The 24301-nt window shown below is 45.7% G+C and overlaps 5 protein-coding genes across 8 annotated transcripts in view; 2 read left to right on the forward strand and 3 right to left on the reverse strand.

Moving 5' to 3' along the window:
• Positions 1-583: 583 nt before the first annotated feature.
• Positions 584-3493, reverse strand: LOC130164340 (Fc receptor-like protein 5). Of its 2 annotated transcripts, none has more exons than XM_056369019.1 (6): positions 2456-3493; positions 2345-2380; positions 1467-1730; positions 1130-1387; positions 936-1058; positions 584-826 (listed from the first exon to the last, which is right to left on the reverse strand). In XM_056369019.1, exons 1-6 carry the CDS (start codon positions 2484-2486, stop codon positions 714-716), a joined length of 825 nt encoding a protein of 274 aa, XP_056224994.1. In that variant the 5' UTR covers positions 2487-3493; the 3' UTR covers positions 584-713. The 2 variants fall into 2 exon arrangements, with proteins under 2 accessions (XP_056224994.1, XP_056224995.1); XM_056369020.1 differs by having other exon boundaries at positions 1145-1387; positions 2456-3491.
• An 848-nt stretch (positions 3494-4341) lies between these two features.
• On the reverse strand, positions 4342-12287 carry LOC130164261 (serrate RNA effector molecule homolog). Its single transcript, XM_056368877.1, has 21 exons — positions 12128-12287; positions 10725-10847; positions 9756-9866; positions 9517-9660; positions 9345-9405; positions 8839-9136; positions 8282-8571; positions 7741-7839; positions 7531-7666; positions 7316-7443; positions 7165-7226; positions 6995-7073; positions 6686-6850; positions 6174-6347; positions 5867-6020; positions 5662-5774; positions 5494-5574; positions 5238-5388; positions 5059-5160; positions 4746-4863; positions 4342-4662 (listed from the first exon to the last, which is right to left on the reverse strand). The coding sequence occupies exons 2-21, from the start codon at positions 10841-10843 to the stop codon at positions 4587-4589; spliced, it is 2661 nt and encodes an 886-aa protein (XP_056224852.1). The 5' UTR covers positions 10844-10847; positions 12128-12287; the 3' UTR covers positions 4342-4586.
• A 2117-nt stretch (positions 12288-14404) lies between these two features.
• ift46 (intraflagellar transport 46 homolog (Chlamydomonas)) lies at positions 14405-18902 on the forward strand. 2 transcript variants are annotated; one of them, XM_056368967.1, is made up of 5 exons: positions 14405-15043; positions 16028-16326; positions 16586-16679; positions 17103-17234; positions 18320-18902. In XM_056368967.1, the coding sequence occupies exons 1-5, from the start codon at positions 14915-14917 to the stop codon at positions 18677-18679; spliced, it is 1014 nt and encodes a 337-aa protein (XP_056224942.1). In that variant the 5' UTR covers positions 14405-14914; the 3' UTR covers positions 18680-18902. The 2 variants fall into 2 exon arrangements, with proteins under 2 accessions (XP_056224942.1, XP_056224943.1); XM_056368968.1 differs by having other exon boundaries at positions 14905-15043; positions 16032-16326.
• A 1147-nt stretch (positions 18903-20049) lies between these two features.
• Positions 20050-23327, reverse strand: LOC130164303 (uncharacterized). Of its 2 annotated transcripts, none has more exons than XR_008826593.1 (6): positions 23266-23327; positions 22325-22561; positions 21975-22238; positions 21605-21868; positions 21260-21400; positions 20050-20800 (listed from the first exon to the last, which is right to left on the reverse strand). XR_008826593.1 is itself a non-coding variant. In XM_056368957.1 (6 exons), the coding sequence occupies exons 1-6, from the start codon at positions 23085-23087 to the stop codon at positions 20607-20609; spliced, it is 1155 nt and encodes a 384-aa protein (XP_056224932.1). In that variant the 5' UTR covers positions 23088-23165; the 3' UTR covers positions 20050-20606. The 2 variants fall into 2 exon arrangements, 1 of the variants encoding a protein (XP_056224932.1); XM_056368957.1 differs by lacking the exon at positions 23266-23327 and adding an exon at positions 23033-23165.
• A 399-nt stretch (positions 23328-23726) lies between these two features.
• The window catches only part of si:ch73-71d17.2 (uncharacterized), an 11214-nt gene continuing 10639 nt past the window's right edge, over positions 23727-24301 (forward strand). Inside the window, exon 1 of the mRNA XM_056369930.1 lies at positions 23727-23809. Coding sequence (XP_056225905.1) covers positions 23747-23809 — 63 coding nt within the window. The 5' untranslated portion in view covers positions 23727-23746. The remainder of the gene's footprint in view (positions 23810-24301) is intronic.

The following is a 24301-nucleotide window of genomic DNA, read 5'->3' on the forward strand; positions in this document are numbered from 1 at the left end:
CATTTTAGAGACAGTCTATGAGTCACGTAGGATCTCACAAGAATATGAAACGGGAAGTTGAGAGTCTACAGATTCTAACATTTAAATATTATATCAACCTCAGAGGGTTAGTAGGAAAAACTTAATTACTGAATAAAATTGTTTATGGTTCGTTCATTAATAAGACCGAGGGGTCAACACAGATCCACCATTTTGAACCAGGTGATGAGTCAGAAAAACAAATAAGATCTAAATGTGAGAATAAAACACTTGAGTTGAATCTGTGGTTTGTCTGTTACGGGGCTTACAGCAGGAAGGAAGCAGCACCTCAACGTAAAAACTCCACTACAAGTAAAAGTGATTCAGTATTAGTAGACTTGAATGATGCTGATTCAGCAGCAGACAGGTGAGAGCCTGAGGGCAGAGGGAGGGGCTGCCCCCTGCTGGCCGAGGCCGTCACTGCTCAGGCTGATGGATGACGTCACTGAGTCTCTGCAGCAACATAAACATCATGTTTCACTTGGTACTGATGGTTTTAAAAAGAGTGAACTGTGTCAGGTGTCTCTCTGCTCGTGATTTCATCAGTTCAACAACAGAATGATTCAAATAAAAAGATTTATTTCATCACTGGTGGAGAAACAAGGAGAAAGAAACATTAGAAGAGAAGAAGACATGAAGAGAACAGAGACATGAACTCAGCTGCTTTCACACAACAAGCTTTTACAGAGTTCAGCTCAGAAGTGATGCTCTGTGGTGACATCAGAGATGACATCATCGTAGTCCTCATCCAATCCCTGCTCAGCCTGGCTGGGCGGGGTCATCACCACGGAGACGGGCAGGTGATTTCCTACAGTCAGAGCAGGTTGGACAGAAAACATGAAGAGTTATTTATATTATATTTGACTGATTGATTGATTGATTGATTGATTGATTGATTGATTGATTGATATTGTTACCTGTAGGTCTCTGTCTATATAAAGACACCATGAGGACAGTGGAGATGAAGTACGGACTGAACACCACCAGGTAGCGGATCAGGAAGAACACAGGAGGGGGCGGGGCTGCAGTTGTAGGTCTCTCTGTAGAGAGAATCACCTGGTCAGGTAACATGTGGATCAATAAGTGGTGAAGTCAAAGTGAAGCTCCTGACCTTTGACCTCCTGACCTGTGACAGTGATCCAGCTGCGTGGAGACTCTCCATGACCTCTGATGTCACAGCTGTAGAGGCCTTCATCAGACTTGTCAACATGGTGGATGGTCATGTGACCTGTAGTCTCTGTGATGAGGGAGCCATCTTTATAGAAAGCAGCTGGGAGGTTGGAGGGAGGGGTCTTTGTTTTACAGTGCAGAGTGACATCATGTCCCTCCATCACAGGGAGGACAGGACTCTGCAGGATCACTGCTCCACCTCAACACACAGACAAACTACAGCATTTCATCCATTTACACACAGCTTCATCAACACTGACTCCACAGTCTGATCTTACCAGTGACAGTGATGCTGATGCTGTTACTGGTTGCTCCCTCTCTGGACTCACACCAGTAAACTCCACTGTCCTGTGTGAAGGTGTAGCTGATGTTACAGGAAGAACCAGCTGATTCTCCCCAGTCAGCTCCACACTGAGTCCTGGTTTCTGTGGTGGTGTTCCTCCTCAGCCTCCATCCAGCAGAGCTGTCGTCCTCCTCACAGCTCAGAGAGACAGAGTCTCCTTTAAAGAACTGAGAGCTGCTGGGACTCACCGTCAGACCAGCTGGAGGGTAAAAAAATGTTTTATTGTTGTCAAACTATTAAAATCATCAGTGTGCTGTAATGAATGTTCACAGAGACTGATGAACGTTTAACAGCTGTAGAGACGATCCACACAGAAATACAACATGTCACATATATACCTCCTCTGGAGACATGAACATATACGTTTATAACATATATGAAATACACATTGTCAAATTTATATATGTATAAATATTAAAAACATCTATGTGAAGAATTTTAATATAGAACATGTTTTCTATGTAAATATAATGTGTTTACATTATATGTTTAATTTATTTATGCAAGTTTATTAAAACAACTGTTGGATTCTACAGTTTATAACATCATGTCATACCGAGGCTGTGGATGGATGTATATCTACGTAACATCTGTCTGCTGTATAAACACACACGTCTATACTGGGATAGGACAGATATACACGTCAGTACAGGAAACTGCTGCCGTTTCTAACAGGCTTCATGTAGAACTTTTACATACACGTACATATAAATGAAAACGTATGATTCATATATGTAAATTGACTCCATGAACATTTAAATGTAAAGCATCAGCTCTGACAGACGTGGACAGGTGGACAGGAGAGTTACTGACCTGTGTGTGAGCAGCAGCACAGCAGCGAGGTCAGAGCTGCAGAGACACCATGCTCAGGTTAGTTCACCTCTCAACACCTACACATCCACACATCAGGCTGAGTGCACTCACCCAGCAGCATCTGGACAGATGTTCCCTCCATTCTGCAGCCGGCTGAGAAGAGAGCAGACAGTGAACGCCTCGTCTGTACTTCCCTCTACAGCAGCGACCAGGAAACTGTGACCTGGGCGGAGGAGAAGCCACAGACACAACCACGTGATCACACGGTAACACGTCATGACCTCCTTAGTTTTATTACAGCGGCCGCAGTGTGAGAGGAAATACAGATGTTTTTTTAGAGCAGCTGGACTGAAGAAACTACCTGCTGCAAAACATCAAACATTTACAGCTCAGTGTTGAGTCATTTTATAAAACTATGAATTATTTTAGTTGTAGCTGTAAAGACACATATTTCTTCTCACACCAAGTAAAAGATTTTGTTCCCCAGCAACAGAAATAAATATCAGAATAATGATTAAGTCCTCATTTTAAAATAAGTGATAAAACAATTGATTTCAATGTTACTGCACTGATCAGTCTGTATCAGTAACAGATCTTCTAATCAATAATGTCCTCACTCTCTACAACTATCCTCATTAATATAAATCTGATTCCATCATTAACACCAAACCAAGTCTCAATCATTCAGAGGACGAGACTAAATGTCTTCACTTTCTTTATTATCCTCACATTTAAAAGATATTTTCATTTTTTCCCAAAATAAATGTCTTTACTTGCTGATGCTGGTGACGTGATATTCACCGTGTCACGTGATCATTAAACAGGTCTTCCTCACTTCACCACAACCAAAGCCTCAGAACCACACGACAGGAAACAACCAATGAAAGCAACGTTTATTATTTTGGCCGTGTGAACGCAGTATCTCTGTAAGGCTTTAAGGGAACTTCTAATCAGTTAAAAACATTCACTTGAATGAAACACTCACTTCACTGTAACCTGGAACTAGTCTGAGTGGCGGAGGGATACGACCACGAGGAGGTGATTCTAGTTCCACGTTTGTGTCTTGCAGTGTAAATCTGATGTTCAGACCCAAACCGACACAGACTGTATCTACTAACAAGAACTGGGAGGTTATACGTCTTATTCCTCTGTGCCACAGCCAACCCCCCCCCCCCACACAGAGCCCCCGACCACAGCATCACCAAATGTGGTTTAATACACCGCTGAAAATAGTCCCCAGCAAAATCAACCTGTGACATTTCAAATCCCTGTTCAGATTTACACTTAAACACTCAGCAGGAACCAATGGGCTGAGAGCTGAGAGTCACGGCTACAGACCGACACTGTTGGTCCACGATGGAGACAAAGACGAGCAGCTGCTGTGAGGACTGTTCGTCCTCTTGTCCTCTCACTGCCACTGAAAGACACTGGAAACACACGTTACATTAAAGCAAGTGGAGCAGCTGATACGAGTGAGGACACGTTCCTCTGCTGCAGGAGCCAAACCTACATCTGCACTGAGGAAACAGACACACGTTCGAATGTATATCTTTCTTAGTTTTCTTTAACCAAAGCCTCACAGTGAAGCGTGTGGTGGTCCACGTTCAGCTCAACTGTTTTTATCACAAACAGGAAACTGGACGACCACAGAGCTGTTGGCATCACCACAGGGTGCGACAGCAGCTGACTGAACCATCAGACTGCACAAGGCTGTTTCACCGGACAGCTGTTTAGGATCAATGTTCAAAACTCATCAAATGTAAACACAAATGCAGTGTATTGTTAAAGCTACGTGTTAATGTGAAGTTTATAAATGTAAAATCTGGAATTAAATCAAAATTAAAATGTGTTTTCAGATAAAATCCATCAAATGAGTAAAATGTCTGTTACTTCTGGTCTCATTAACATAATCCATCCCCTACTCCAAGATATGATGCAATGTCCTCCTAATATACCATCAAAACACACAGTAACCATGACAACACACAGTTCTTCAGTCTTCCTCTATTGATCTTTATTGGAAAGTGGAACGAATCACATCATCACTAACGAATGACAGTAACATTGGTCCTCTCACACACACACACACACACACACACACACACACACACACATTTCTGTCCTAACTAAAAAAACAAAAAAAAACAAAAGACAAGCAAGTGATGGAGGGAAGATGAAAGGAATCATGGGAAATGTAGGAATAAAAAAGTTTTAAAAAACATCCTGTTTCACTTCATTGTGTTCAAAAGAAGTCGAGGTCGTCCGGAGCGTCGAGGTCTCTGTACTCGATGATCGTCCGAGGGTCCCCTCGCACGCCCCTGCACAGAGAGAGAGAGACAGATAATCAATATTCAATCAATACATCTCTCTGTGTGCTGTCTTCACTCCGTCTCTAATTCACCTGCTGTTTCGTTGTTTCCCGGGAAACCCTCCTCCTCCTCCTCCTAGATGACCCCTGAAGTTGTCGTAGTTACCGCGGCCTGCCCCAAACTGGTTGGGGGGGTAGGGAGGCCCTCCGCCTGCAACACACACACACACACACACACACACACACACACACACACACACACATTATCTCTATGTTCTGGAGCTGCTGATCAGTGAAATAACACTTTCAACCTGAACGGTGTGTTCGAGTGCAACATCCGACTGTGGGAAATCTGAGCTCTTTCACTGCAGTTAGATAAAGGATGTAAATTATGATCATGATGTACCAGGGAAGCCGGGCATGGGAGGTCTGACTCCAGGTGGATATCCCAGAAGGCTTTGCTGTTGAGGTGACTGACCAGGAAATCCAGGTACGCCAGGGGGTGTGGCTGAAAGAGAAAGATGTGATGTCATAACGACCAAAAATATCCTTTTTCAACTCTGTTCCAGTCTGTGTGTGTCTCACCTTGTGCTGGCGGTAGGAGGGGCTTGTTCTCAGGTAGGGCCGGTCTCTTGGCGTCCAGCAGGAAGTTGTTGAAGAACTCGACTTCCTGTCTGACGGCGGCGACCTTCTCAGCATGTTTGTTCAGGATGTGTTTACGCACAAACTCTGGAGCCTGAACAACGACAACGTTTGTTACCACAGCAACCACCGAGTCATGCCAGGCACGCACGCACGCACGCACACACACACACGGACACACACAGGTAGCTGAACTCACCTTGAACTTCTTGCCACTCAGAGGACAGAGCCACTTGTCTTTACTGAGCTCCTGAGCGTTGGCTGACAGGAACTTCTCTACCTGAACAGACAAAAAGAGGGGAGTGAGAGAGGGAGGGGGGGTGAGAGAGGGAGACAGGGGGAGGGAGAGACAGACAAACAGGTGTACCTCTTGTTCCGGGTCTTTCTTCCCCAGTCTTGCAGCTTCTTCTTCACTCAGAGTCTCTGAAGGCGACAGCAGAGGAGACAGACGCTCCTCACACATCTTCTGATGCTCACTCACTGTCCAATCAGAGCACAGCGCTCCATTACTGAACTGTATTTGTGTGTGTGTGTGTGTGAGTGTGTGTGTGTGTGTGTGTGTGTGTGTGTACCCTCGGCTGCAGTGATCTTGGCCACAGGTAAAGGTCCTCGTACGTGGATCAGGCCACAGCGATGAGGCATCTCGTCCTCAGCAGGATACTCACAGAAGTTATAATAATCTACAGAGTGAACCAGACGCAGGTAGAGCAGCAGTCTGTCCAGCACCTGCATGCGCACACACACACACACACACACACACACACACACACACACACACACACACACATTACATAAACACACACAACATAAACACACGTTCATGAAAACTATAACTTCAAAAACAATGAGTCAAAATCAGACAGTTGGAGCCCCTCTTACCTTCAGCAGCTTGTCATCGGTTTCCACGGTAACCTCAGAGGAGGAGGTGGGGTCTTTGGCATCACCTGCATCAGCACTGTTGCCCCCAGAGGCACCTGTCAGCTCCTCCTCCTCAGCGCTCACCTCCTCTATCAGGTAATCTGTGATGTTCTTCAGAACGGGGTTGGTCTCCATCTGTACACACACACACACACAGTTACTGAGGGATTATGGGTAATGTAGTGACAGGTAGTACATTACATACAGGTAGACGATTCTCCATGGAGCTCTGCAGCCTCTGTTTCTCTGGAGCTTTACTCTGGAGGGACATCAGCAGGAAGTGATGTCACACTGAGACTACAACCTCTAACTTCCTGTTTTACAACACCTGCATGCACCTGTCCTCACGCAGGACAGAGAGACATCTTCTCCTGGAGGCCGTGCTGCGTTCAGTGACCTCCACTGACTTTCAGGGAGAATAAATGTAAAGGTGGCGTCAGTGGGACCAGGTGTGGTGCAGGGCGGGGCCATACCTGTCCGGCCCACAGCTCCCCCCTCTGGTCCAGACTGTGGACGAGCCGGGCCGACAGCCGGATGTCGTTCCTCACCACCGGTTTGTGGTGCGTCAGACCGTTGACGCTGCGAACACGCCGACACAGATCTCTGTTGACCACCGGGGACAGTTCACAGTCTCTGAGCTGGACACACACACACACACACACACACACACACACACACACACACACACACACACACACACACACACACACAGGAAGTCTCGTCATTCATCCATCAGACCATGTGACTAACGGCTCAGACTGAACATGTGGTTGTGACTTTACCCTGATGTTCTGAAGGTTCCAGCACGTCTCCTTGATGTTCACACTGCGGTCGAAAGTCACCCAACACCGCCTGAAGAACCTGACACACACACACACACAGTATTACCACGGACACACACACACACAGGTCTGGCTGATTGGTCGCTCCAACATTAACCTTCAGTTCTCACCTCCTCTCTGGCTGAGGGTCCGACAGCGCCACCCGCAGGAAGCCCGGGTACCTGCGACACAACTACACACACATCAGTCAGGTTAGTACCGGTGTGTGTGTGTGTGTGTGTGTGTGTGTGTGTGTGTGTGTGTGTGTGTGTGTGTTCTCACAGCAGTGATCTCCTCCTTGGACACTTCTGGCGGGATACTCCTGATGAACAGGGAGGTGGTGAGGTGGAGGGGGCGGGGCTTCGCCGGAGCCTCTTTCTCCCTCTCCTTCCCTCGCTCTTTACGGCGCTCTGAAACACACACACACACACACTTTAGAAACCATTTCTAACTAAGGATTCAGTCATTCTCCTGACGGTAATTAAATGTGTACATACCGTCCTCTCTGTCCTCCTCCTCCTCCTCCTTCTCGTCATCTTCCTCCTTCTCTCCGTCCTCCGAGTGGGAGGAGTCAGAGTCGGAGGCGCTGCCCTCCCCGCTGTCAGCTGACATGCTGCGTTTCCTCTTCCTGCCCTGAGAGGAGGAGGTGGGATTAACACGGGCACCACAAACATTGTCAGCATCAGCATGAAGGAGAACCAACTCACTTTCTTGGTCTTCTCCTCCTCTTCCTCTTTCTTCTCCTCCTCTTCCTCCCCCTCGTCCTTCTCCTCCCCTCCGTTCTGCTTGGCCTCCTCGTCACAGTCCTGAGACGGAAAATAAACAGTAAGATTAAATGTCAGTGAAGGAGAGGAGGAGCTTCGAACCTCCTCCTCCGTCACACTAGTTCCAGGTCACGACCCTGTTTGTTCAGTCACAGAAAATATGAACCACTGAGTAAAATTTGACCTTTGACCACAAAGTCTAATCGGTTCATCCTTGAGTCGGACAGACAACGTGAAAACAAAATGGCTGCCTCTCTGACCGTCACCGGGCGGAGGAATAAAAACAGGCGAGACGTCCTGAGTCCAGTCCTGACTGATGTTTCACTGACATGCATCGTCTGCAGCTGATGTCTTAGTTGTGAATGATCAGGGCAGATCAACGGATCAATACCTGATTGATGAGGAACCGATCAGACCCTGACCCTGTTGCTGCCCCCTTCAGGGAGTTTAACTCTGGAATACACTCAGAGGTGACGGTTCTGACCTTGTCACAGTCTTTAATCTCGCCCGTCTCTCCGCTGGTTGTCGCCTCTGTCCGACTCCCCGTCGGCTCTGATCCAGTCTTACTGCTCACATTTCCTCCGCTGGGATCCCCCTGACTCTTCTCTCCTCCTGCTGCTGCTCCTCCTCCTCCTCCTCCTCCTCCTCCTCCTCCTCCTGCACTGCTGCTGCTGCTGCTGCTGGCGGTCGCCTCCCCGCCAGCCGCTGCAGGAGCAGTCGGTGCCTCCAGGACCTGCAGGTCAAAGTCTGTCCCTCCCTCCATCTTTATTACAGCTGCAGACAGAGACAAAGAAGGAGTGAGACAGGTCCTCGTTACCCAGAATCCCCTGTCAGGTGACAGCAGGTAACCTGTCCAGGATGTAGCCCAGGTAGAAAAGTCCCACCGTCTTTTCATTTTTAAAACTTTTTTGAATTCATTGAGTTTTTTATCACAATATCATCAGCTGTAAATAATAATTATACATAATGAACTAACACGAGGCCCATGGGCCCGTCTCACTGCTCAGTACTCTCCTGTCTCACCCCCGTCTCTCTCTTTACCTGCATCTAGGAGTTTGATGATGGCGGGACCGTGGTCCATGTCCAGCGACACATTATCCAGCCAGTTGTTGTCCAGCAGGAAGAGGAAGACGCCGAGCCGCGTTTTGAGGGCGGCCAGAGACTCCGCCTTCCTCGCCGTGATGTCATCGGGGTGGTACTTTGAGCGGAACCACTCCTGGTCTTTGTGTTGGAGGAAGAAGTCCTGCAGCTGCTGCCGCCTGAAGTCCAGTTTGTACTGATTGTAGCGCTTCACTGCCTCCGTCTCGTCAACGCTGTCCTCCATGTTCAACAGAAACTCCTGTGGACACAGTGTTTGTAATGAGAGACAGCTGCTGCAGAGAGAGACAGACAGACAGACAGACAGAGACACAGAGAGACAGACAGAGACACAGACAGACAGAGACACAGAGAGAGACAGACAGAGACACAGAGAGACAGACAGAGACACAGACAGAGACACAGACAGACAGAGACACAGACAGAGACACAGACCGACAGAGACACACCTTAAAGCTCCTCATGGTGGGGGGACCAGGAGGAGGGAGGTCTGGATCCACCATCCCCAACCTGAGAGACAGATTTTATTTGAATCTTTCCTAATTTTATCCACACAAAAGAGTGTGTGTGTGTGTGTGTGTGTGTGTGTGTGTGTGTGTGTGTGTGTGTGTGTGTGCTCACCTGCCCTGCAGTGGGTGACCTCCATGGTGTGGGTGAAGATGGGGAAGGTCGGGGTGCCAGCCCTGAGGCCCCGCCCCTGGAAACGGAGCCCCTCCTCCTCCATACGGCAGGTCGTAGCGGTACGGCTCCCCCCGGTGGTCGTCCCTGGAAAATTCAGCCACCAAAGAGGGAATGAACGCTCACATGTGACCTGTGTGTGGTTAAGACAAGCGGGTGCAGCTGCAGCACAGCGTCCTCACCAGTCTCTCCTCATGCGTTTGTGCTGAGGGCTGATGTGTCTAGGTGGGGAAAACCTCTCTCTGCGACCACGATCGTAGTCCCTCCTCCGCTCTCTGCCACGGTCCCAGTCCCTGAACACACAACATTCACAGGTCACACCTGCAGGCCGGATACCTTTACCGTGACAACATTCATCAGCACGTCTACAGAGGAATTAAAACATCTTTACGAGTTCAACGTCAATGATGACACAACACTTTTCATCAGAGATTAAAAACTAATCGATAATGTGAAAGACGAACAAATTAACTAATGAGTGTTTGAATCTTTTATCCAACGAGCTGCAGAATCAGACTGTCACTCCTGGTCAGTGAATCAGTTTCCTCCAGCAGCCAATAATAATCAGTGTGACCTGTTAACGAGAACCATCTTCCAGTGAGTAACGTTCTCTGAAGAACCAGATCTACGGACTCAAGTTCATCATGAGACAAGAAGCAGCAACAGAACAAAAACAGCTGAGACCAACAGATGTTTCAGAAGACATAAAGTAACGTCCTCAGGAGCTGCGGGCGTGAGTGAAACATTAACGTTACTTTAAGTCCCGTCTTTCAGGATGTGATCAGAACCAACGGGTGAGTTCAGGATTAATGTCGACTGTCAAACATCTTCACCACAGAAACATCATGTAGTTATCTGACGATGATGACAAACCCACAGGACGGGATTTTATTTTATCAGCTTTTGAATGGTCAGATAAAATATTTTTGAAATGTTTTCTATAATAAAAAATGTCTGAAAATTCTCAGGGAAATATTAATTAGATGTATGAAATATGTTAATCCAAAAAAATAGCAATATGTCTGAAAAATAATTAAAACTCTTGAAGAACAGAAAACCTCCTAACTCTAGCGTGACTTAAATTTAGCTTAAACATTTTCATCATAAGACTCAAACTCAGGTGATAAAACCGCCACAGGTGAGTAGCGTACCTGTCAGGCCAGTCGTCCCTCCTCCTCTCCTCTCTCTCTCTCGACCGCTCCATGTCGCTCCTCTCTCTCCTGAACTTGTCCCGCCTCCTCCGGTCGAACTCGTCATCGCTGTCTCCCATTGGACTGAAAACACACAAACGCTGTTTCTTTGAATTTCGAGGAAAGATGTTCAGTTCACTGAAGCAGCCGAGTCTCACTCTTGACTCTCTTTACTTTGACAGGTAAAACTTGATTTGAGCAGGTCGTCTTGCACCTACAAAATGTTTGTCTGGTTCAGAGGTGTCGAAACTGTCGGCTCAGAGGCAGAGAGGTGAAGCGAAGATGCTGTGTGAGGTGATCATAACTCAGTCATGTTCATGTGATTCAGGGTGACTTCCCTTCCTGAGGATATCATTATCTCCAGAGGAACAAAGAGGCTGCAGAACTCAAATACTGTAAATAGGACAGTTTAACTCCATAGAAAAAAATACAAGTTAAATGAAAACAAGCTCAAGCTGCAGCTCACAGCGTAGCACACTGAATCCACATTACATTTAGTTTACATCGCTTCTTACAAGAGAACACATTCAACATTTAAAATAACATTCTTCAAAAAAGCATTAAACCACATTATTAAAACTCTAAATATATTTGAGGTTATTAATGAATCAACAGAAAAATGATCTGCAACTGTTTTGCCATTGCATTACTTGAGAAATAATGGTGGTGGTATATTTTCAGATTTCAGCTTCTCTAATGAAAAGATTTGCTGCTTTTCTTTGTTGCGTCACTGTGACTGAAAGTTGTGGATGAACAGATCCTTCATTTGTTACACGTTCAGTGAGAAGGGAGTTTAGTCAAACTTCTCCTTCAGAACAGCAGCGAGTGTTGTTGAACTACTTTCTATGTTTCAATGTCAGTCAGGATTTATTTATTTCATGGTTTAATTCATTGACTTTTCACATTTTTTGCACAAACTTGGAAAACACTGAAGCCTGAAACACTTCAACCATCAATTAGTTTTCTGAGACACAACACAAACAACAGTGTGTTAGATTCTTAACACTATTTACATTTTCATTGTTTTATATGTTTTATGAACTAGCAATTAGCCTTCAGCCTCTGCTTCATCGGCGTTGGCTCCTTTTGACCTGCTGCTTATTTCACTCACAAACTGAACTACAACACAGTGACAATATGAAAACTCCGATAAAAGAGACAAACATTAAGGTTTTCAGTAAAGCTAGCGTTAGCACTTAGCCGCGCACCAGCTGGAGGAAGCTAACAGCGGCTAATTAGCTAGGTAGCATGGGAGCTAGCCCAGTGTACAAATAAATACACATTACATATATTCGCTTCACTTGGTGTTTGTTTTGAGTTTCGTGTAAAACAGACATTATGGATGAGTTTCCTGTGTTTTTTACCTGAAACTTTGCCGTTAACAAACTGAGGAATTAGCTCTGCAGCTAACGCAACAATTTCACCGCCAGTCCGAGAGCACAACCAACCAACGAGACTTCCGGTACGCTCAAGTTCCGTTTCTCTTTATTTCCGGTCAGGTTTTCATTCTGAAAGAAACAGACGCGCCCCCTACAGGCGGGAAATAACATAAATACGGCGTACTCCACAAGGAAGCGCAAAACAAGTCTGTGTTAGTGCGGTTACTGTCATAATTCATCTGTTGCACACTTTTTTTTATCTTTTTGATCAAATATTGGAACAATATTACTAAATTGTCAGAAAAATAATGATATATTATCCGATGTAATATGTGAAAAATAATAATCAAATGTTCATAAAATGTACCAAAGAAAAGACCAGCTTCACCAGTCCAAATTCTGACCTGAAGAATATTCCAGAATTTTTCAGTTTTTAATCAGTTTTGTTTTTAGATGTGATCTGACAAACCGTCATATGAACTAGAAGCATCTCGGTCTTAAACGGTCACAAGCATCACACTTTCCTTTCCCAAATGCTGCAATCACACACATTCCTTATTTACTGGAAATACTGAGATTTATTCTTCCTGGTTGTTTGATTATTCCATACACTGGCTCTGTGGGGAAACACAATGGCCCTCATTTATCAATCTTGCGTGAAAACAGGCGCAGATCTGAGCGCAGAATTGGTCGTACGATAGGATCCACGTGTGATTCATGAAACATTCGTATCTGACCAATCCCAGCGTACGAATGAGCGGGTCTTGATAAATGCCGCGGCTGAAATCGATCGTCATTAACATGTTACGCCCTTAAATATTCCTGGTTCGGAGGCCCCGCCCACTAAGGTCAAACATGGAGAGAAGAGTTACTGGCAAAAAACGAAACTTTTCAGAGATGGAGATCGACATCCTGACATCCGAGGTGGTGCAAAATAAGGATGTGCTTTTTGTCAGTCTGAAGAGCGGGATCACAGGAGCTCATAAAACCGCTGTGTGGAAGAGGGTGACGGAGATGAGTTTGGCTCTGCAGCGCCGCCTCCTGCAGCCGCGCGCCAACACAGCTGCTTTGAAAAATAAAAGAATCGTGTGCCCCCCCACCCCCCACCCCACCTGGCCACCACGTTTAAAAGTGAAAGCTTGGCATCACAAATCACCTGTACATTTATAGAGTGGTAGTTGCGATTGATGAATGCGTAATCATTCATGGATGGTTCCTTCAGATGCACATGAGTGAAATCAATTGCTGCAACCAAATTTGGAAACCCAGCAATCTGGAGATCCCTGCGGTCTCTGAAAACGCGCTCACGTCTGACACGCGCGTATTGTTCCTCCAAAACCAGTAAATCTGCCATCGTTATGATTTGATAACTGTCAAAGCATCTGTTTAAATAAGGGAGTGAGTAAACATCTGGCCAACCACAGTGCAACAATGATTATCTCACCAGATGCTTTTAATTGTTGTTCCAGTTGTGTCACACCCATCGGAAAAAACAAAAAACAATTACACAATTTTGCCATGAGTTAATTTGCAAACATACATTTCTGCTTGTATTTATTATTATTTCAAAAGTGGTATCAGTAAAAAACGTGGGCTTTTTTAAAATTCAAATTTTTTTTATCTTGTTTTATTCGTTTTAAGAATCCGTTTTGATCTGTTCTAAATATGTGACTGTTTATGCTGATGACAGCTGAGGTTTGTTTAATAATTATTTTCTGCAACGCAAATCCAGACTCATATTTGCGGACACGAGCTCAGACCTGACGTGAGATCTGGTCGTAGCTTCAACTCACGTCCAAATTGATAAATGCCGAAGCTTGCGTGGAAATGGTCGTACGCACGGTTTTCTGCCGTACGTTCGTTTGATAAATGAGGGCCACTGTGTACCAAACATAGTTTAGCTGCAGTCGGAACATTTTAGATTTGGACTTATACTTAAACAACGACCATAAAAAATAATTGAAAAGTGGCTCCTTGTATCTACACAACTTGCTTGGGAATCATCACATATTTAGGTTTCCTTTAGTATCACAGTGACAGTTGTCTGTAGATGCAAATACGAGCTGCTGATTCGGGATATATAATTTTCCAAATTGTAAATACACAGAGTCTAAAGCTGAACTCACTCACGGCAACATTAACATCTGTTCTTATAAGCAAATATTTTTTTAACGTTTAAATTTAATTATATTGTCAAAAATCAAAAATTATGCGACCGTTTGTTTGTCAACTCTGACTACATTGCCCATGGTGCATTGCATGATCCGTTGCCAGGATACGGTACATTCCACTCGGTTGTTCGGCTAGCTCGTCTGGCTAACACCGTGTTGACGCAGATACTCGCGCGCTTAGACTGAATTCAGACACAGCAATAACGTTATTACTTAAACTTCGACACGTATAAAGAGAGAAGGTTTGTTCTTGTTTGTGTTTTTATCCCTGGACACCGGGTCGTTACCGTCTCACGGTTCGGCTTGCTGCTAGGTGGCTAACGTTAGCATAACGGAAGGCTTTGTAGCGTCAGAAGGTTTGGGACGGTGCAGGGGAAAAGTCGGTACTAACGGGCAAAAACACAAATCTAAGCGGTTAAAAAGTTGATGTTAATGAATATACAACGGTTAACCCGGTCGGTTTATTCCAGTAACAGATAAAACGGTTGAATTTGGCTAGAAAGTCCTGTTTTTAACGGGCAGATTAACGGTTGAAGCGGCACTAAAGCGGGTCTAACCGGTGGATAAATGTGTCTGTGACCCGGTGGTCTTTCGGTGTCCTATGGAGCGGGTTGACCGGGGGAAAGACAGCCGACTGCTGAAGAACCAGCCGTACGACGAGAGCCTGGAGGTGATCGACTCCGAGGAGGTGGCGAGCGTCTACAGCCCGGCTCCCGGCAGCCGGCGTCAGGTAACACACCTGGGCTAAAATCCGAGGGGTCCTCAGATTATTCATGGGAAAGAAGAAAAAAGCAAACATCCGTTTCTGAAGTTTAATTTCTTAATCTTAGATTTTTAGTGAAAGAATCATTTGAACAGTTGAAACGAAACGTAGAGGAGAAACGGTGGAACTGAACAACTCTGATTTTCTCACAAGAAAAACTGGTTGGTTTCATTTTCAACAATGTGATGTGTTTCATAAGATTATCATGGGTTTTAATAAATAATATATATATAAAAATATTTTATATTTATATATAAAAAAAGTGAAAAGTAACTAAAGTTTAAATAAATGGTGCTGCAGTAAAAGGTACATATATTATATATAATAATAATATATAATTATTATAAGTAATATTATATATTACTGTGGAGCAGAAGTATTAGGAAGAATTACTAAAGTAAGCGTATTTGAGTAATTGAAGTTTCATCTTAAATTATTGCTCTGATATGAATCAAAGTGTGAGTAGAGAATGTGACACCTGAACTGACCTGAGATCAGCTGATGGTTTATTACAGAGGATGTCTCCCTCTGTTGGAGCTGTTGAACTACAGAAACACTCTGATTGGACAGTGGTGTTACAGAGTGGAGCTTCTTCTCTCATAAATGATCTCTGGTTGAGAACAGACACACAAACTGACAACAGAGAAGTTTAAATTTGTTCATGAAATTAGTGACTGACAGAATTAACATTAATTAGTAGCAGCTGATCTGAGCTGCAGCTGGAGACGTTTTAAACAGTGACAGTGACAAACATGAGAAGCTGCTGCCTGGAGGTTTTCCTCTCTCAGCTCTGCTAATGACAGAGCAGAAACGACAGATTTATTAGTGAATCTGTGCAATTTACCAACCAGGAAGTGTTCACATTCACACGCTCTAATTGTCCCTCTCTGTGCTGATCTGCTGTCACCAAGGAGAGAGGTGCTGCAGCTCTAACATCTCGTGTCCTGTCAGTCAGAGTCCAGGAGGAGCAGGGCCGGTCGTGGCCTGATGTCGGCCAACAGCAGCAGTGACGAGTTCGAAGATGACCACAAGCCTCAGAAGGCCAAAGAGCCGATCGGCGGGCAGCCGGGGGTGAGTCCGAACGAGGAGGACGAGGAGGAGGAAGAGGAGGACGACGACGACTCTGATGAAGAGGATACAGACGATGACGATGAGCCAGGACAGACACCGGAGGGGGCGTACGACCCCGCCGACTACGCCAACCTGCCCGTCAGCACCGACGTCAAAGAGCTCTTCCAGTACATCACACGGTGAGTTTAAGGATCATCAGGAGATCCTCCACCCTGCAGCGACTCGGTGTTTCCATCATCAGTTCAACACTTTGTCTGAAAAAGTCAGAAACAATTAATCAATTAATCCATCAGTCCATCAACAGACCTGGTTCCAGCTCCTCAGATGTGAGGATCTGCTCTTCATCATATGTTGCAGTAAACTGAATATTGATAGAGAAAAATAACCAGCTGATTAATCAATAACAGCCCCCCCCCCCGGTCTCTGCTGTCCCCTCAGGTACACCCCCCAGTCCATAGAGCTGGAGCACAGTCTGAAGCCCTTCATCCCAGACTTCATCCCAGCTGTGGGAGACATCGACGCCTTCCTGAAGGTACAGGCTCATTAGTGCAGAGCTGTGACTCAACATGACACGGTTGTTGCCGCGGAAACTGAATTCACCATGTGAGCTGCTGTTGTAGGTGTCAACTAAATCCCTCAATGTTTTTTACCTGTCTTTTATTTGTTATTCTTATGGACTCTGAACCACTCTGTTGCTCCATGCTCACCTAGCATTAGCATTAGCATTAGAATTAGCATTAGCATTAGCATTAGACAGCTGCCTGTTCTCCACAGTGCAGATCAGCTGATCATTCAGAAGTCTACCTGCTGCAGGAAACTGACTCACTGATCAGACTTTACATGAAATCAGTTCATTAGTCTGTAATGTAAGAAAAGTAAAACTTTTAATCTTTGTTAGTTTTTATGTAGTTTCTGTCTCATTTTCATTGTGACCTCTGACCTGTGTGGCGTTCAGGTGCCGAGGCCAGACAGTAAAACGGACGGTCTGGGTCTGCTGGTTCTGGATGAACCCAGTGTGAAACAGTCAGATCCCACGGTGCTGTCGCTGTGGCTGTCAGAGGAAACCAAACAACACGGAGCCACCGAGGTACACACACCTGTCCTACACACCTGTCCTACACACCTGTCCTACACACCTGTCCTACACACACCTGTCCTACACACCTGTCCTACACACACTTGTCCTACACACCTGTCCTACACACACCTGTCTTACACACCTGTCCTACACACACCTGTCCTACACACACCTGTCCTACACACCTGTCCTACACACACCTGTCCTACACACCTGTCCTACACACACTTGTCCTACACACACCTGTCCTACACACACCTGTCCTACACACCTGTCCTACACACACCTGTCCTACACACCTGTCCTACACACACCTGTCCTACACACCTGTCCTACACACACTTGTCCTACACACACCTGTCCTACACACACCTGTCCTACACACCTGTCCTACACACACCTGTCCTACACACACCTGTCCTACACTCACCTGTCCTACACTCACCTGTCCTACACACCTGTCCTACACACCTGTCCTACACACACCTGTCCTACACTCACCTGTCCTACACTCACCTGTCCTACACTCACCTGTCCTACACACCTGTCCTACACTCACCTGTCCTACAATCACCTGTCCTACACACACCTGTCCTACACACACCTGTCCTACACACACCTGTCCAACACACACCTGTCCAACACACCTGTCCTACACACACCTGTCCTACACACACCTGTCCTACACACACCTGTCCTACTCACCTGTCCTACACTCACCTGTCCTACACACACCTGTCCAACACACCTGTCCTACACACACCTGTCCTACACACACCTGTCCTACACACACCTGTCCTACTCACCTGTCCTACACTCACCTGTCCTACACACACCTGTCCTACTCACCTGTCCTACACTCACCTGTCCTACACTCACCTGTCCTACACTCACCTGTCCTACACACCTGTCCTACACTCACCTGTCCTACACTCACCTGTCCTACACACACCTGTCCTACACACACCTGTCCTACACACACTTGTCCTACTCACCTGTCCTACACACACCTGTCCTACACACCTGTCCTACACACACCTGTCCTACACACCTGTAGGAATCCTGATCAGATCTCTTTCTCTCTGTCTCTGCAGCTGAAGAAGGTGACGAGTGTAGCGAGTCCTCAGTCCAACCCTCGGGCGGTGGACAGCTGGGTGGAGAGTATCGGCGCCCTGCACCGCTCCAAACCTCCGGCCAGCGTTCAGTACGTGCGTCCGATGCCGGACATCGACAGCCTGATGCAGGAGTGGCCGTCGGAGCTGGAGGAGCTGCTGGGCCGCCTGCAGCTGCCGGCCGCCCGCCTCCACTGCGACCTGACGCAGTACACAGACGTCCTCTGCAGCCTGCTGGACGTCCCCGTGTACGGCAGCAGGATCCAGTCCCTGCACCTGCTCTTCAGCCTCTACCTGGAGTTCAGAGACTCGCAGCACTTCACACGCAGAGCGCACACCTGACGGCGACCGGAGGCGGGGCCAGCAGCGTCTGTAGGGTCTGAGAACGTTAAAGCGGCAGGTGCACAAACTGTCCTGAGCTGGAAACATGACGCTGATCATTTCACATTGATTTAAAGCTTCATCTCCTCAGTTACAGCTGCTCGTGTTCAGGTCACGTCTGTAACCTCTTCTGTTTTGTCTTTATATTATGATAATATGAAATAAAGATATTTAAAGAGCTCCATCTTTACAGACGCTGTGTGTGTTTCCAGAAGAAAAACTGACGGAATCTGCTCACTCACTCTCCTCTGTTGTTTTTATTCCTCCACGTCGGCAACAGCAGCAGCCATTTTGTTTTCAGGTTGTCCCTCCGTCTCATTCTCATGGACGCAATATCTCAGTAACTTCTTCAAATTTGGCACAAACATTCACTAGGACTCAGGTTAAAGGTCAAAGGTCAAGGTCACAGTGACCTCAGAAGCCCTTTTTAGCTGTTACAATTATGACAGAATTTCCCCATAAATGGTTCATATTTTCTATTGATTGGATAAACAGACGTGTGACCTGACAAATAGTTTTAAAGACACGTTCTGAACCAGGTAAAGGTAAAGATCCACACACTTACCTGTCTGTGAGGTGAGTGTAACCACACAGAGATGTTCTCACATGGGTTTATATTGTTTAATGAACAGACGAGTCTCCTGCTCTCCGTCCTTTGATCCGTGTCCCTGAGTGGACGTCAGATCAGCTGCAGCTGAAACAGACACCAACAGTCACAGTCTCATCTGGACTGTTGCAGCTTCACCTACAAGTACCTGCCACCAAACAGCAGCTCTGCTCCGTGTGTGTTCAGACAAAGTCAGTGACTGAAGAAGTGAAGTGAAGATCAGCACCAGGATCAGTGAACGTAGACAGGTGTGAGCTTCACTCTCACATCCAGCTGAACCCGGGCAGCTTCCTGCTGTCACCAGGGCACACAGGTAAACCTCACCTTCCTCCTCAAACTGCTGGGAACTAGCTCAGTACATCTACCTGAATGCAGGTGCTTGTTCTTCACTATTTCCATTTTCTGCTTCTTTGTACTTGAGGGAAATGACTGTTGGGAATCTTCCTCATGTGAGTGTTTATGTCAGAAAGTGTCAGAGCTCAATCAGCAGTGACGCCACGGCGTGATGCGATGATGTCGCCACTTCCTGCTGTTGCAGCTCCACTGTCTACTGCAGGAGGAAGACTAGTTCACCTGTGACACGCTAAAGAGTTGGCAGGAAATATTTTTGTCCTGTTGTCGATATTCAATCGTATCATCAGCAGTTTCATGGCTTGTGTTTGTCAGACACCTGATAATGAGCGGCTGCGACGTGTCATTAGAACATTACAGGTTCAGCAGAGCGTGAGGAGAGTCATGGGGGAACAGCTGTAGTTTTATTCAACAGAAAACATACAAAATACAAGGTGAAATACAGATGTGACAGGATGATGCTACTGTCATTAGTGAGTGTTAGCATAGCTTAGCTCAATATGAGCATGAGTTGTGTGAACGGCTCAGAGAAGAACAGATCCACATGTAAACACAGTTTCAGAGCTTGTGTTTGAAGGATGGCGCTGAGGACTCGCTGCAGACACGTTCAGCTGTCAGCACTGTGGAACATTGGCTCCTGTGTTAACGGTTCTGCTGAGTTCTGGCTCGCTCTATGAAAACGTACGGAGTGAACACAGACTGTCCCATTTGTCCCATGTCCCAGTCCTCCCATTAAAAACAGGCAGCTGTGTCTCAGCAGGTCGTCCACCCGTCACAGAGATGCCGGATCAGTCTCCCTCCGTCCACACGTCAGAGACACTGATGCACCATGGGGCCTCACCGCCATCAGGGTGAGTGGTGACTGGAGGAAACTTGTAAAGTGCTTTGGATAATGGCTCAGTGTAAACGCAGCCATGTACAATCCATAACTTATCTATCTGCCCCATTTATTAGATTAGCAAAGTATTCTGGATCGTAGAAGTTTTGGTCTCTTAAGCGGATATTCATCTCGCAGCGGGCCGGGTGTTCTGGGTTCCTCTCTGAACCCTGAGTGAATGAAATTACAACATTCACAAACTGCTCCATCAGCTGTGGATCAACTCTCCGAGGACGACTGGTCTTGACTGCAGGGAAAGTTAGAGCCACAGTTAGTTATCTTATCTAGAAAAGACTTACATCTTACATAGTAACCATGGAAACGTATGAGTGAGTATTTATATTGACACAATGGACGGACTGGTAAAACAACATGCTACTCATGCTTTAGTTTGAGTTGTCTTACGATGGCTGATATTATTCTATGTTCACAATATGTTGGTTAATTCACAGGAACGTTGTTATTTATGATACTGGACCGTTGACTCAAATATCTCAACTAATATTTGAGGGTTTCAAAAATCTGATAAGAAATTTTTTTATTCTAAAGACAAAACATGAAGAAAAATCATTATTTATACTTGATCATTAAAGAAAGGAAGTGAGTGGGACGTTTGACAGTTCTAGAGAGAAAGGGAGAGACTCACGACCTGTGTCTGTTAGAGAAGGGACTTTATTAAAGCCTGGCGACAAATAATAAATCTTACCGCAGTTTAGCAGACATACTGTTGCCCAGGAGATAATGGTGATTATTGACACCACGCCGAGGACTTCAAGGATTAATATCAGAGTTTTCCAGTGACCACTTGACTCTGTAAGAAGGAGTCTGCCATCAAGAGTCTTCCCGTCTGTAATGAGAGAAGATCCTGAAAACCATCCTGACCTCTGGAGTTATTTACAACATTTAAAGACTGTCCAGTGTCACCATTCTTGTCTGGCAGGAGTTTGGATTACAGTGTGACACTGATTCAACAGACTGGGGTCAGGTGTAAACCTAATACAGGTCACAGGTCACAGGTCACAGGTCACAGGTCACAGGTCACAGGTCTCACCCCACACAGCACTGATGTTGTGTCCTCCTGCCTGTACTGCACATCTGTATGTGTGTTGGCTGAGGGAGATCTCAGGTGTCAGCCTGAGGACCACAGATCCATCTTCAGGTCCAGGCACTGGTCCGGTCACTGTGATCCATCTGGCACTGGGAGCTCCGTCTCCGGTCAGGTGCACTGAGCTCACCGGTCTGTCAGTACTCGTCACATGACATATCAGCAGGATCTGGGCTGTGTGAGCGATGGGCTTCGCAAACATGTTCAGATCTGGAGAGAAATGAAGTAACAGCAGAGACAGAGACCGAGGGTTAAAGGATCACACCATCCAAAGAACCTTGGACGTTCCTTTTGTGTGGACAGTAACTGAACTCACCTGTTCTGGGGTTTATTGATCTTAGTCTAATTCTCTGGATCAGCACTGGACATTGTTGCCTGATGAACCGACTAAAGAAAATATTCCTTGCTCCGTTCCTCTTCCATCTTTGTTTCACAGTTACAGCAGAAGGAGACTGGGGTGTCCATCTTTGAGATTCAGGGTCAAAGGTTATGAAGTCCTCTCCATTCACTGACCAGGCTTCAAAAGCTGAGTTCCTCCCATCGGCCGATTGGATGCAGCCACGCCGCCGCTGCACAACATCTGTAAAGTAAGACCAGGATTCATTTCTTGGTTTTGATGCATCAGAAAAACCAACATCACTAAAATGAAACCAACATTAAACTTACACACTGTGCTGTTGATTAAAGGTGGAATCACATGGAGAGACTCTGTGATATCAGAATACGCTGCCTCACAGCTGCTTGGTAAGTTCTTTGATTCCAGAGAAGGTTTGAACTCTTCTGTCCTGGTCGAGCTGTCACAGTGAGAGATGGGAACACCATCAAACACAGTGAGTTGCTCAAATGAAAGTTGATTTCCAGGCTGCACACGTCCTGTGGACAGGAACACCAGAGCGTGGGAACCTGAAGAAGAAACAGACAGTCAGCTGAGCTCTGTCCAGTGGGGGGGGGGGGGGGGGGGGGGGGGGGGGCTCCTACATTTACACAGGGTTTGTTAGAGGCTGCGACCGTCACAGTCAATCACACTTGTTACTGTCATCCTCTTTAAACACAGGACTTTGTGACACCTGTCACAAATGCAAAAGCAACTAAATAAATGCAAAACCTTCAATATGAACGCAAACACCACAACACAAATACAGAGGCAACAATACAAATATGCAGAAGCCAAAACACGAATACAAAAGCAACAACACGAAAACATAAGAAACAACACAAATATAAAAGCAACAACAGGAATGCAAAAGCAACAACTCGAAAACAGGAAACGAAACAAATACAAAAGCAACAACACGAATGCAAAAGAAACACAAATACAAAAGCCACAACAAATAAAAAGTGGCTCATCAGTAGCTGTGGAGAAACGTCACTTACCACATTCACCTGCTGACAGAAGAAAACAGTGAATCAACAGCTGAAAACAAGTCATTTTCTGAGCTTTTAAAACCTGTAGCTCTGCAGCGAGGAGTGGCAGCAGTGTTTTCTGCTCATCACTGAACAAACTAGAACAACAAGGATGTGACACAGGTAACAATATGTTCAGGACTCACTGTTGACAAGCTGGTATGAGACAAACTAAACACTTTGTTCCTATCAGCAGCATGTACCTTCAGAAACCGGACAGGGCAGTTACTCATTCCAAGCTCAAGTCTCTTCCCGCGTGTCTATGAGACACAGTCACACCTGTTGGACCAGAGCAGGTGTCTGTGATCAGCCTTGATCTCTGCTGTGGATAACAACCGTCTCCAGGAGATTTTATTTCTTATTTCATTTGTTCTTCTTCTTATTATTATTACATTAATTCAGGTTCTTAAAGTGTCGCATAAAAATATCGTTTAACTCTTTCATTTAAATATTTACATAAATCTAATAAATATCATGATAAAATTGGTTGTAGTGTTTCTACTTAATGTTATTCTATTAAAATAAAATAAAGTGTAAAATGATCTTTTATAATTAGTGTCCTAATAACAATTAAAATCTTTTTGTTTTCATTGATACAGACGCTTAATGATTAATAAATCTCTCTTTTTAAGAAAAAACTCCCACAATGCACCTCACTGTTATTGTTTGGGCTGCCTGTCCAACATGGCGGCTGCTGGCTGCGTCTTCCACAGAACCCTGACTCGGTCCAGACCCGCACCGAACAAGGTCTAATCAATTCATTAACGTTGATGTCATCGTCATTATTGATTTTGAATTGACTTTAAGGTGTCGTAGCTGGCGCGTGCGAAGGCTGGTTGAACCTGAACTCCCGCCAACACCTTCACCAGACTCCGTTCAGAAATCTGTCGTTTTAACGTCGGCCGACATTAAAACCGTGAGCTCCAGTATCCGACATGAGCCTCGAACAACAGGACGTGTTCAATAAAGGAGAGCCGCTGACTGGATGATCGATCCCCATAAAACCAGCACGGTTTAGAAAAGTCCTCATATATATCACTAACCTATTAACTTTCCCGCTCACAACCACAACCTTAAATGATCAGATATTTGAATGGAGTCTGGTGAGTCCGAGCTGTGGCCCTCGGCCTGATCAGTTAACAGATTATTGATCAGTGGTTGTTCAGTGACGACAGCAGTTTATGTTTCCTTTAAAACATTTTGGTGCCGTTTTCTTGTGAATGTTTACCCGCCATTTTG

The sequence above is a fragment of the Seriola aureovittata genome, chromosome 23 (assembly GCF_021018895.1).
Source record: "Seriola aureovittata isolate HTS-2021-v1 ecotype China chromosome 23, ASM2101889v1, whole genome shotgun sequence".
NCBI lineage: Eukaryota > Metazoa > Chordata > Actinopteri > Carangiformes > Carangidae > Seriola > Seriola aureovittata.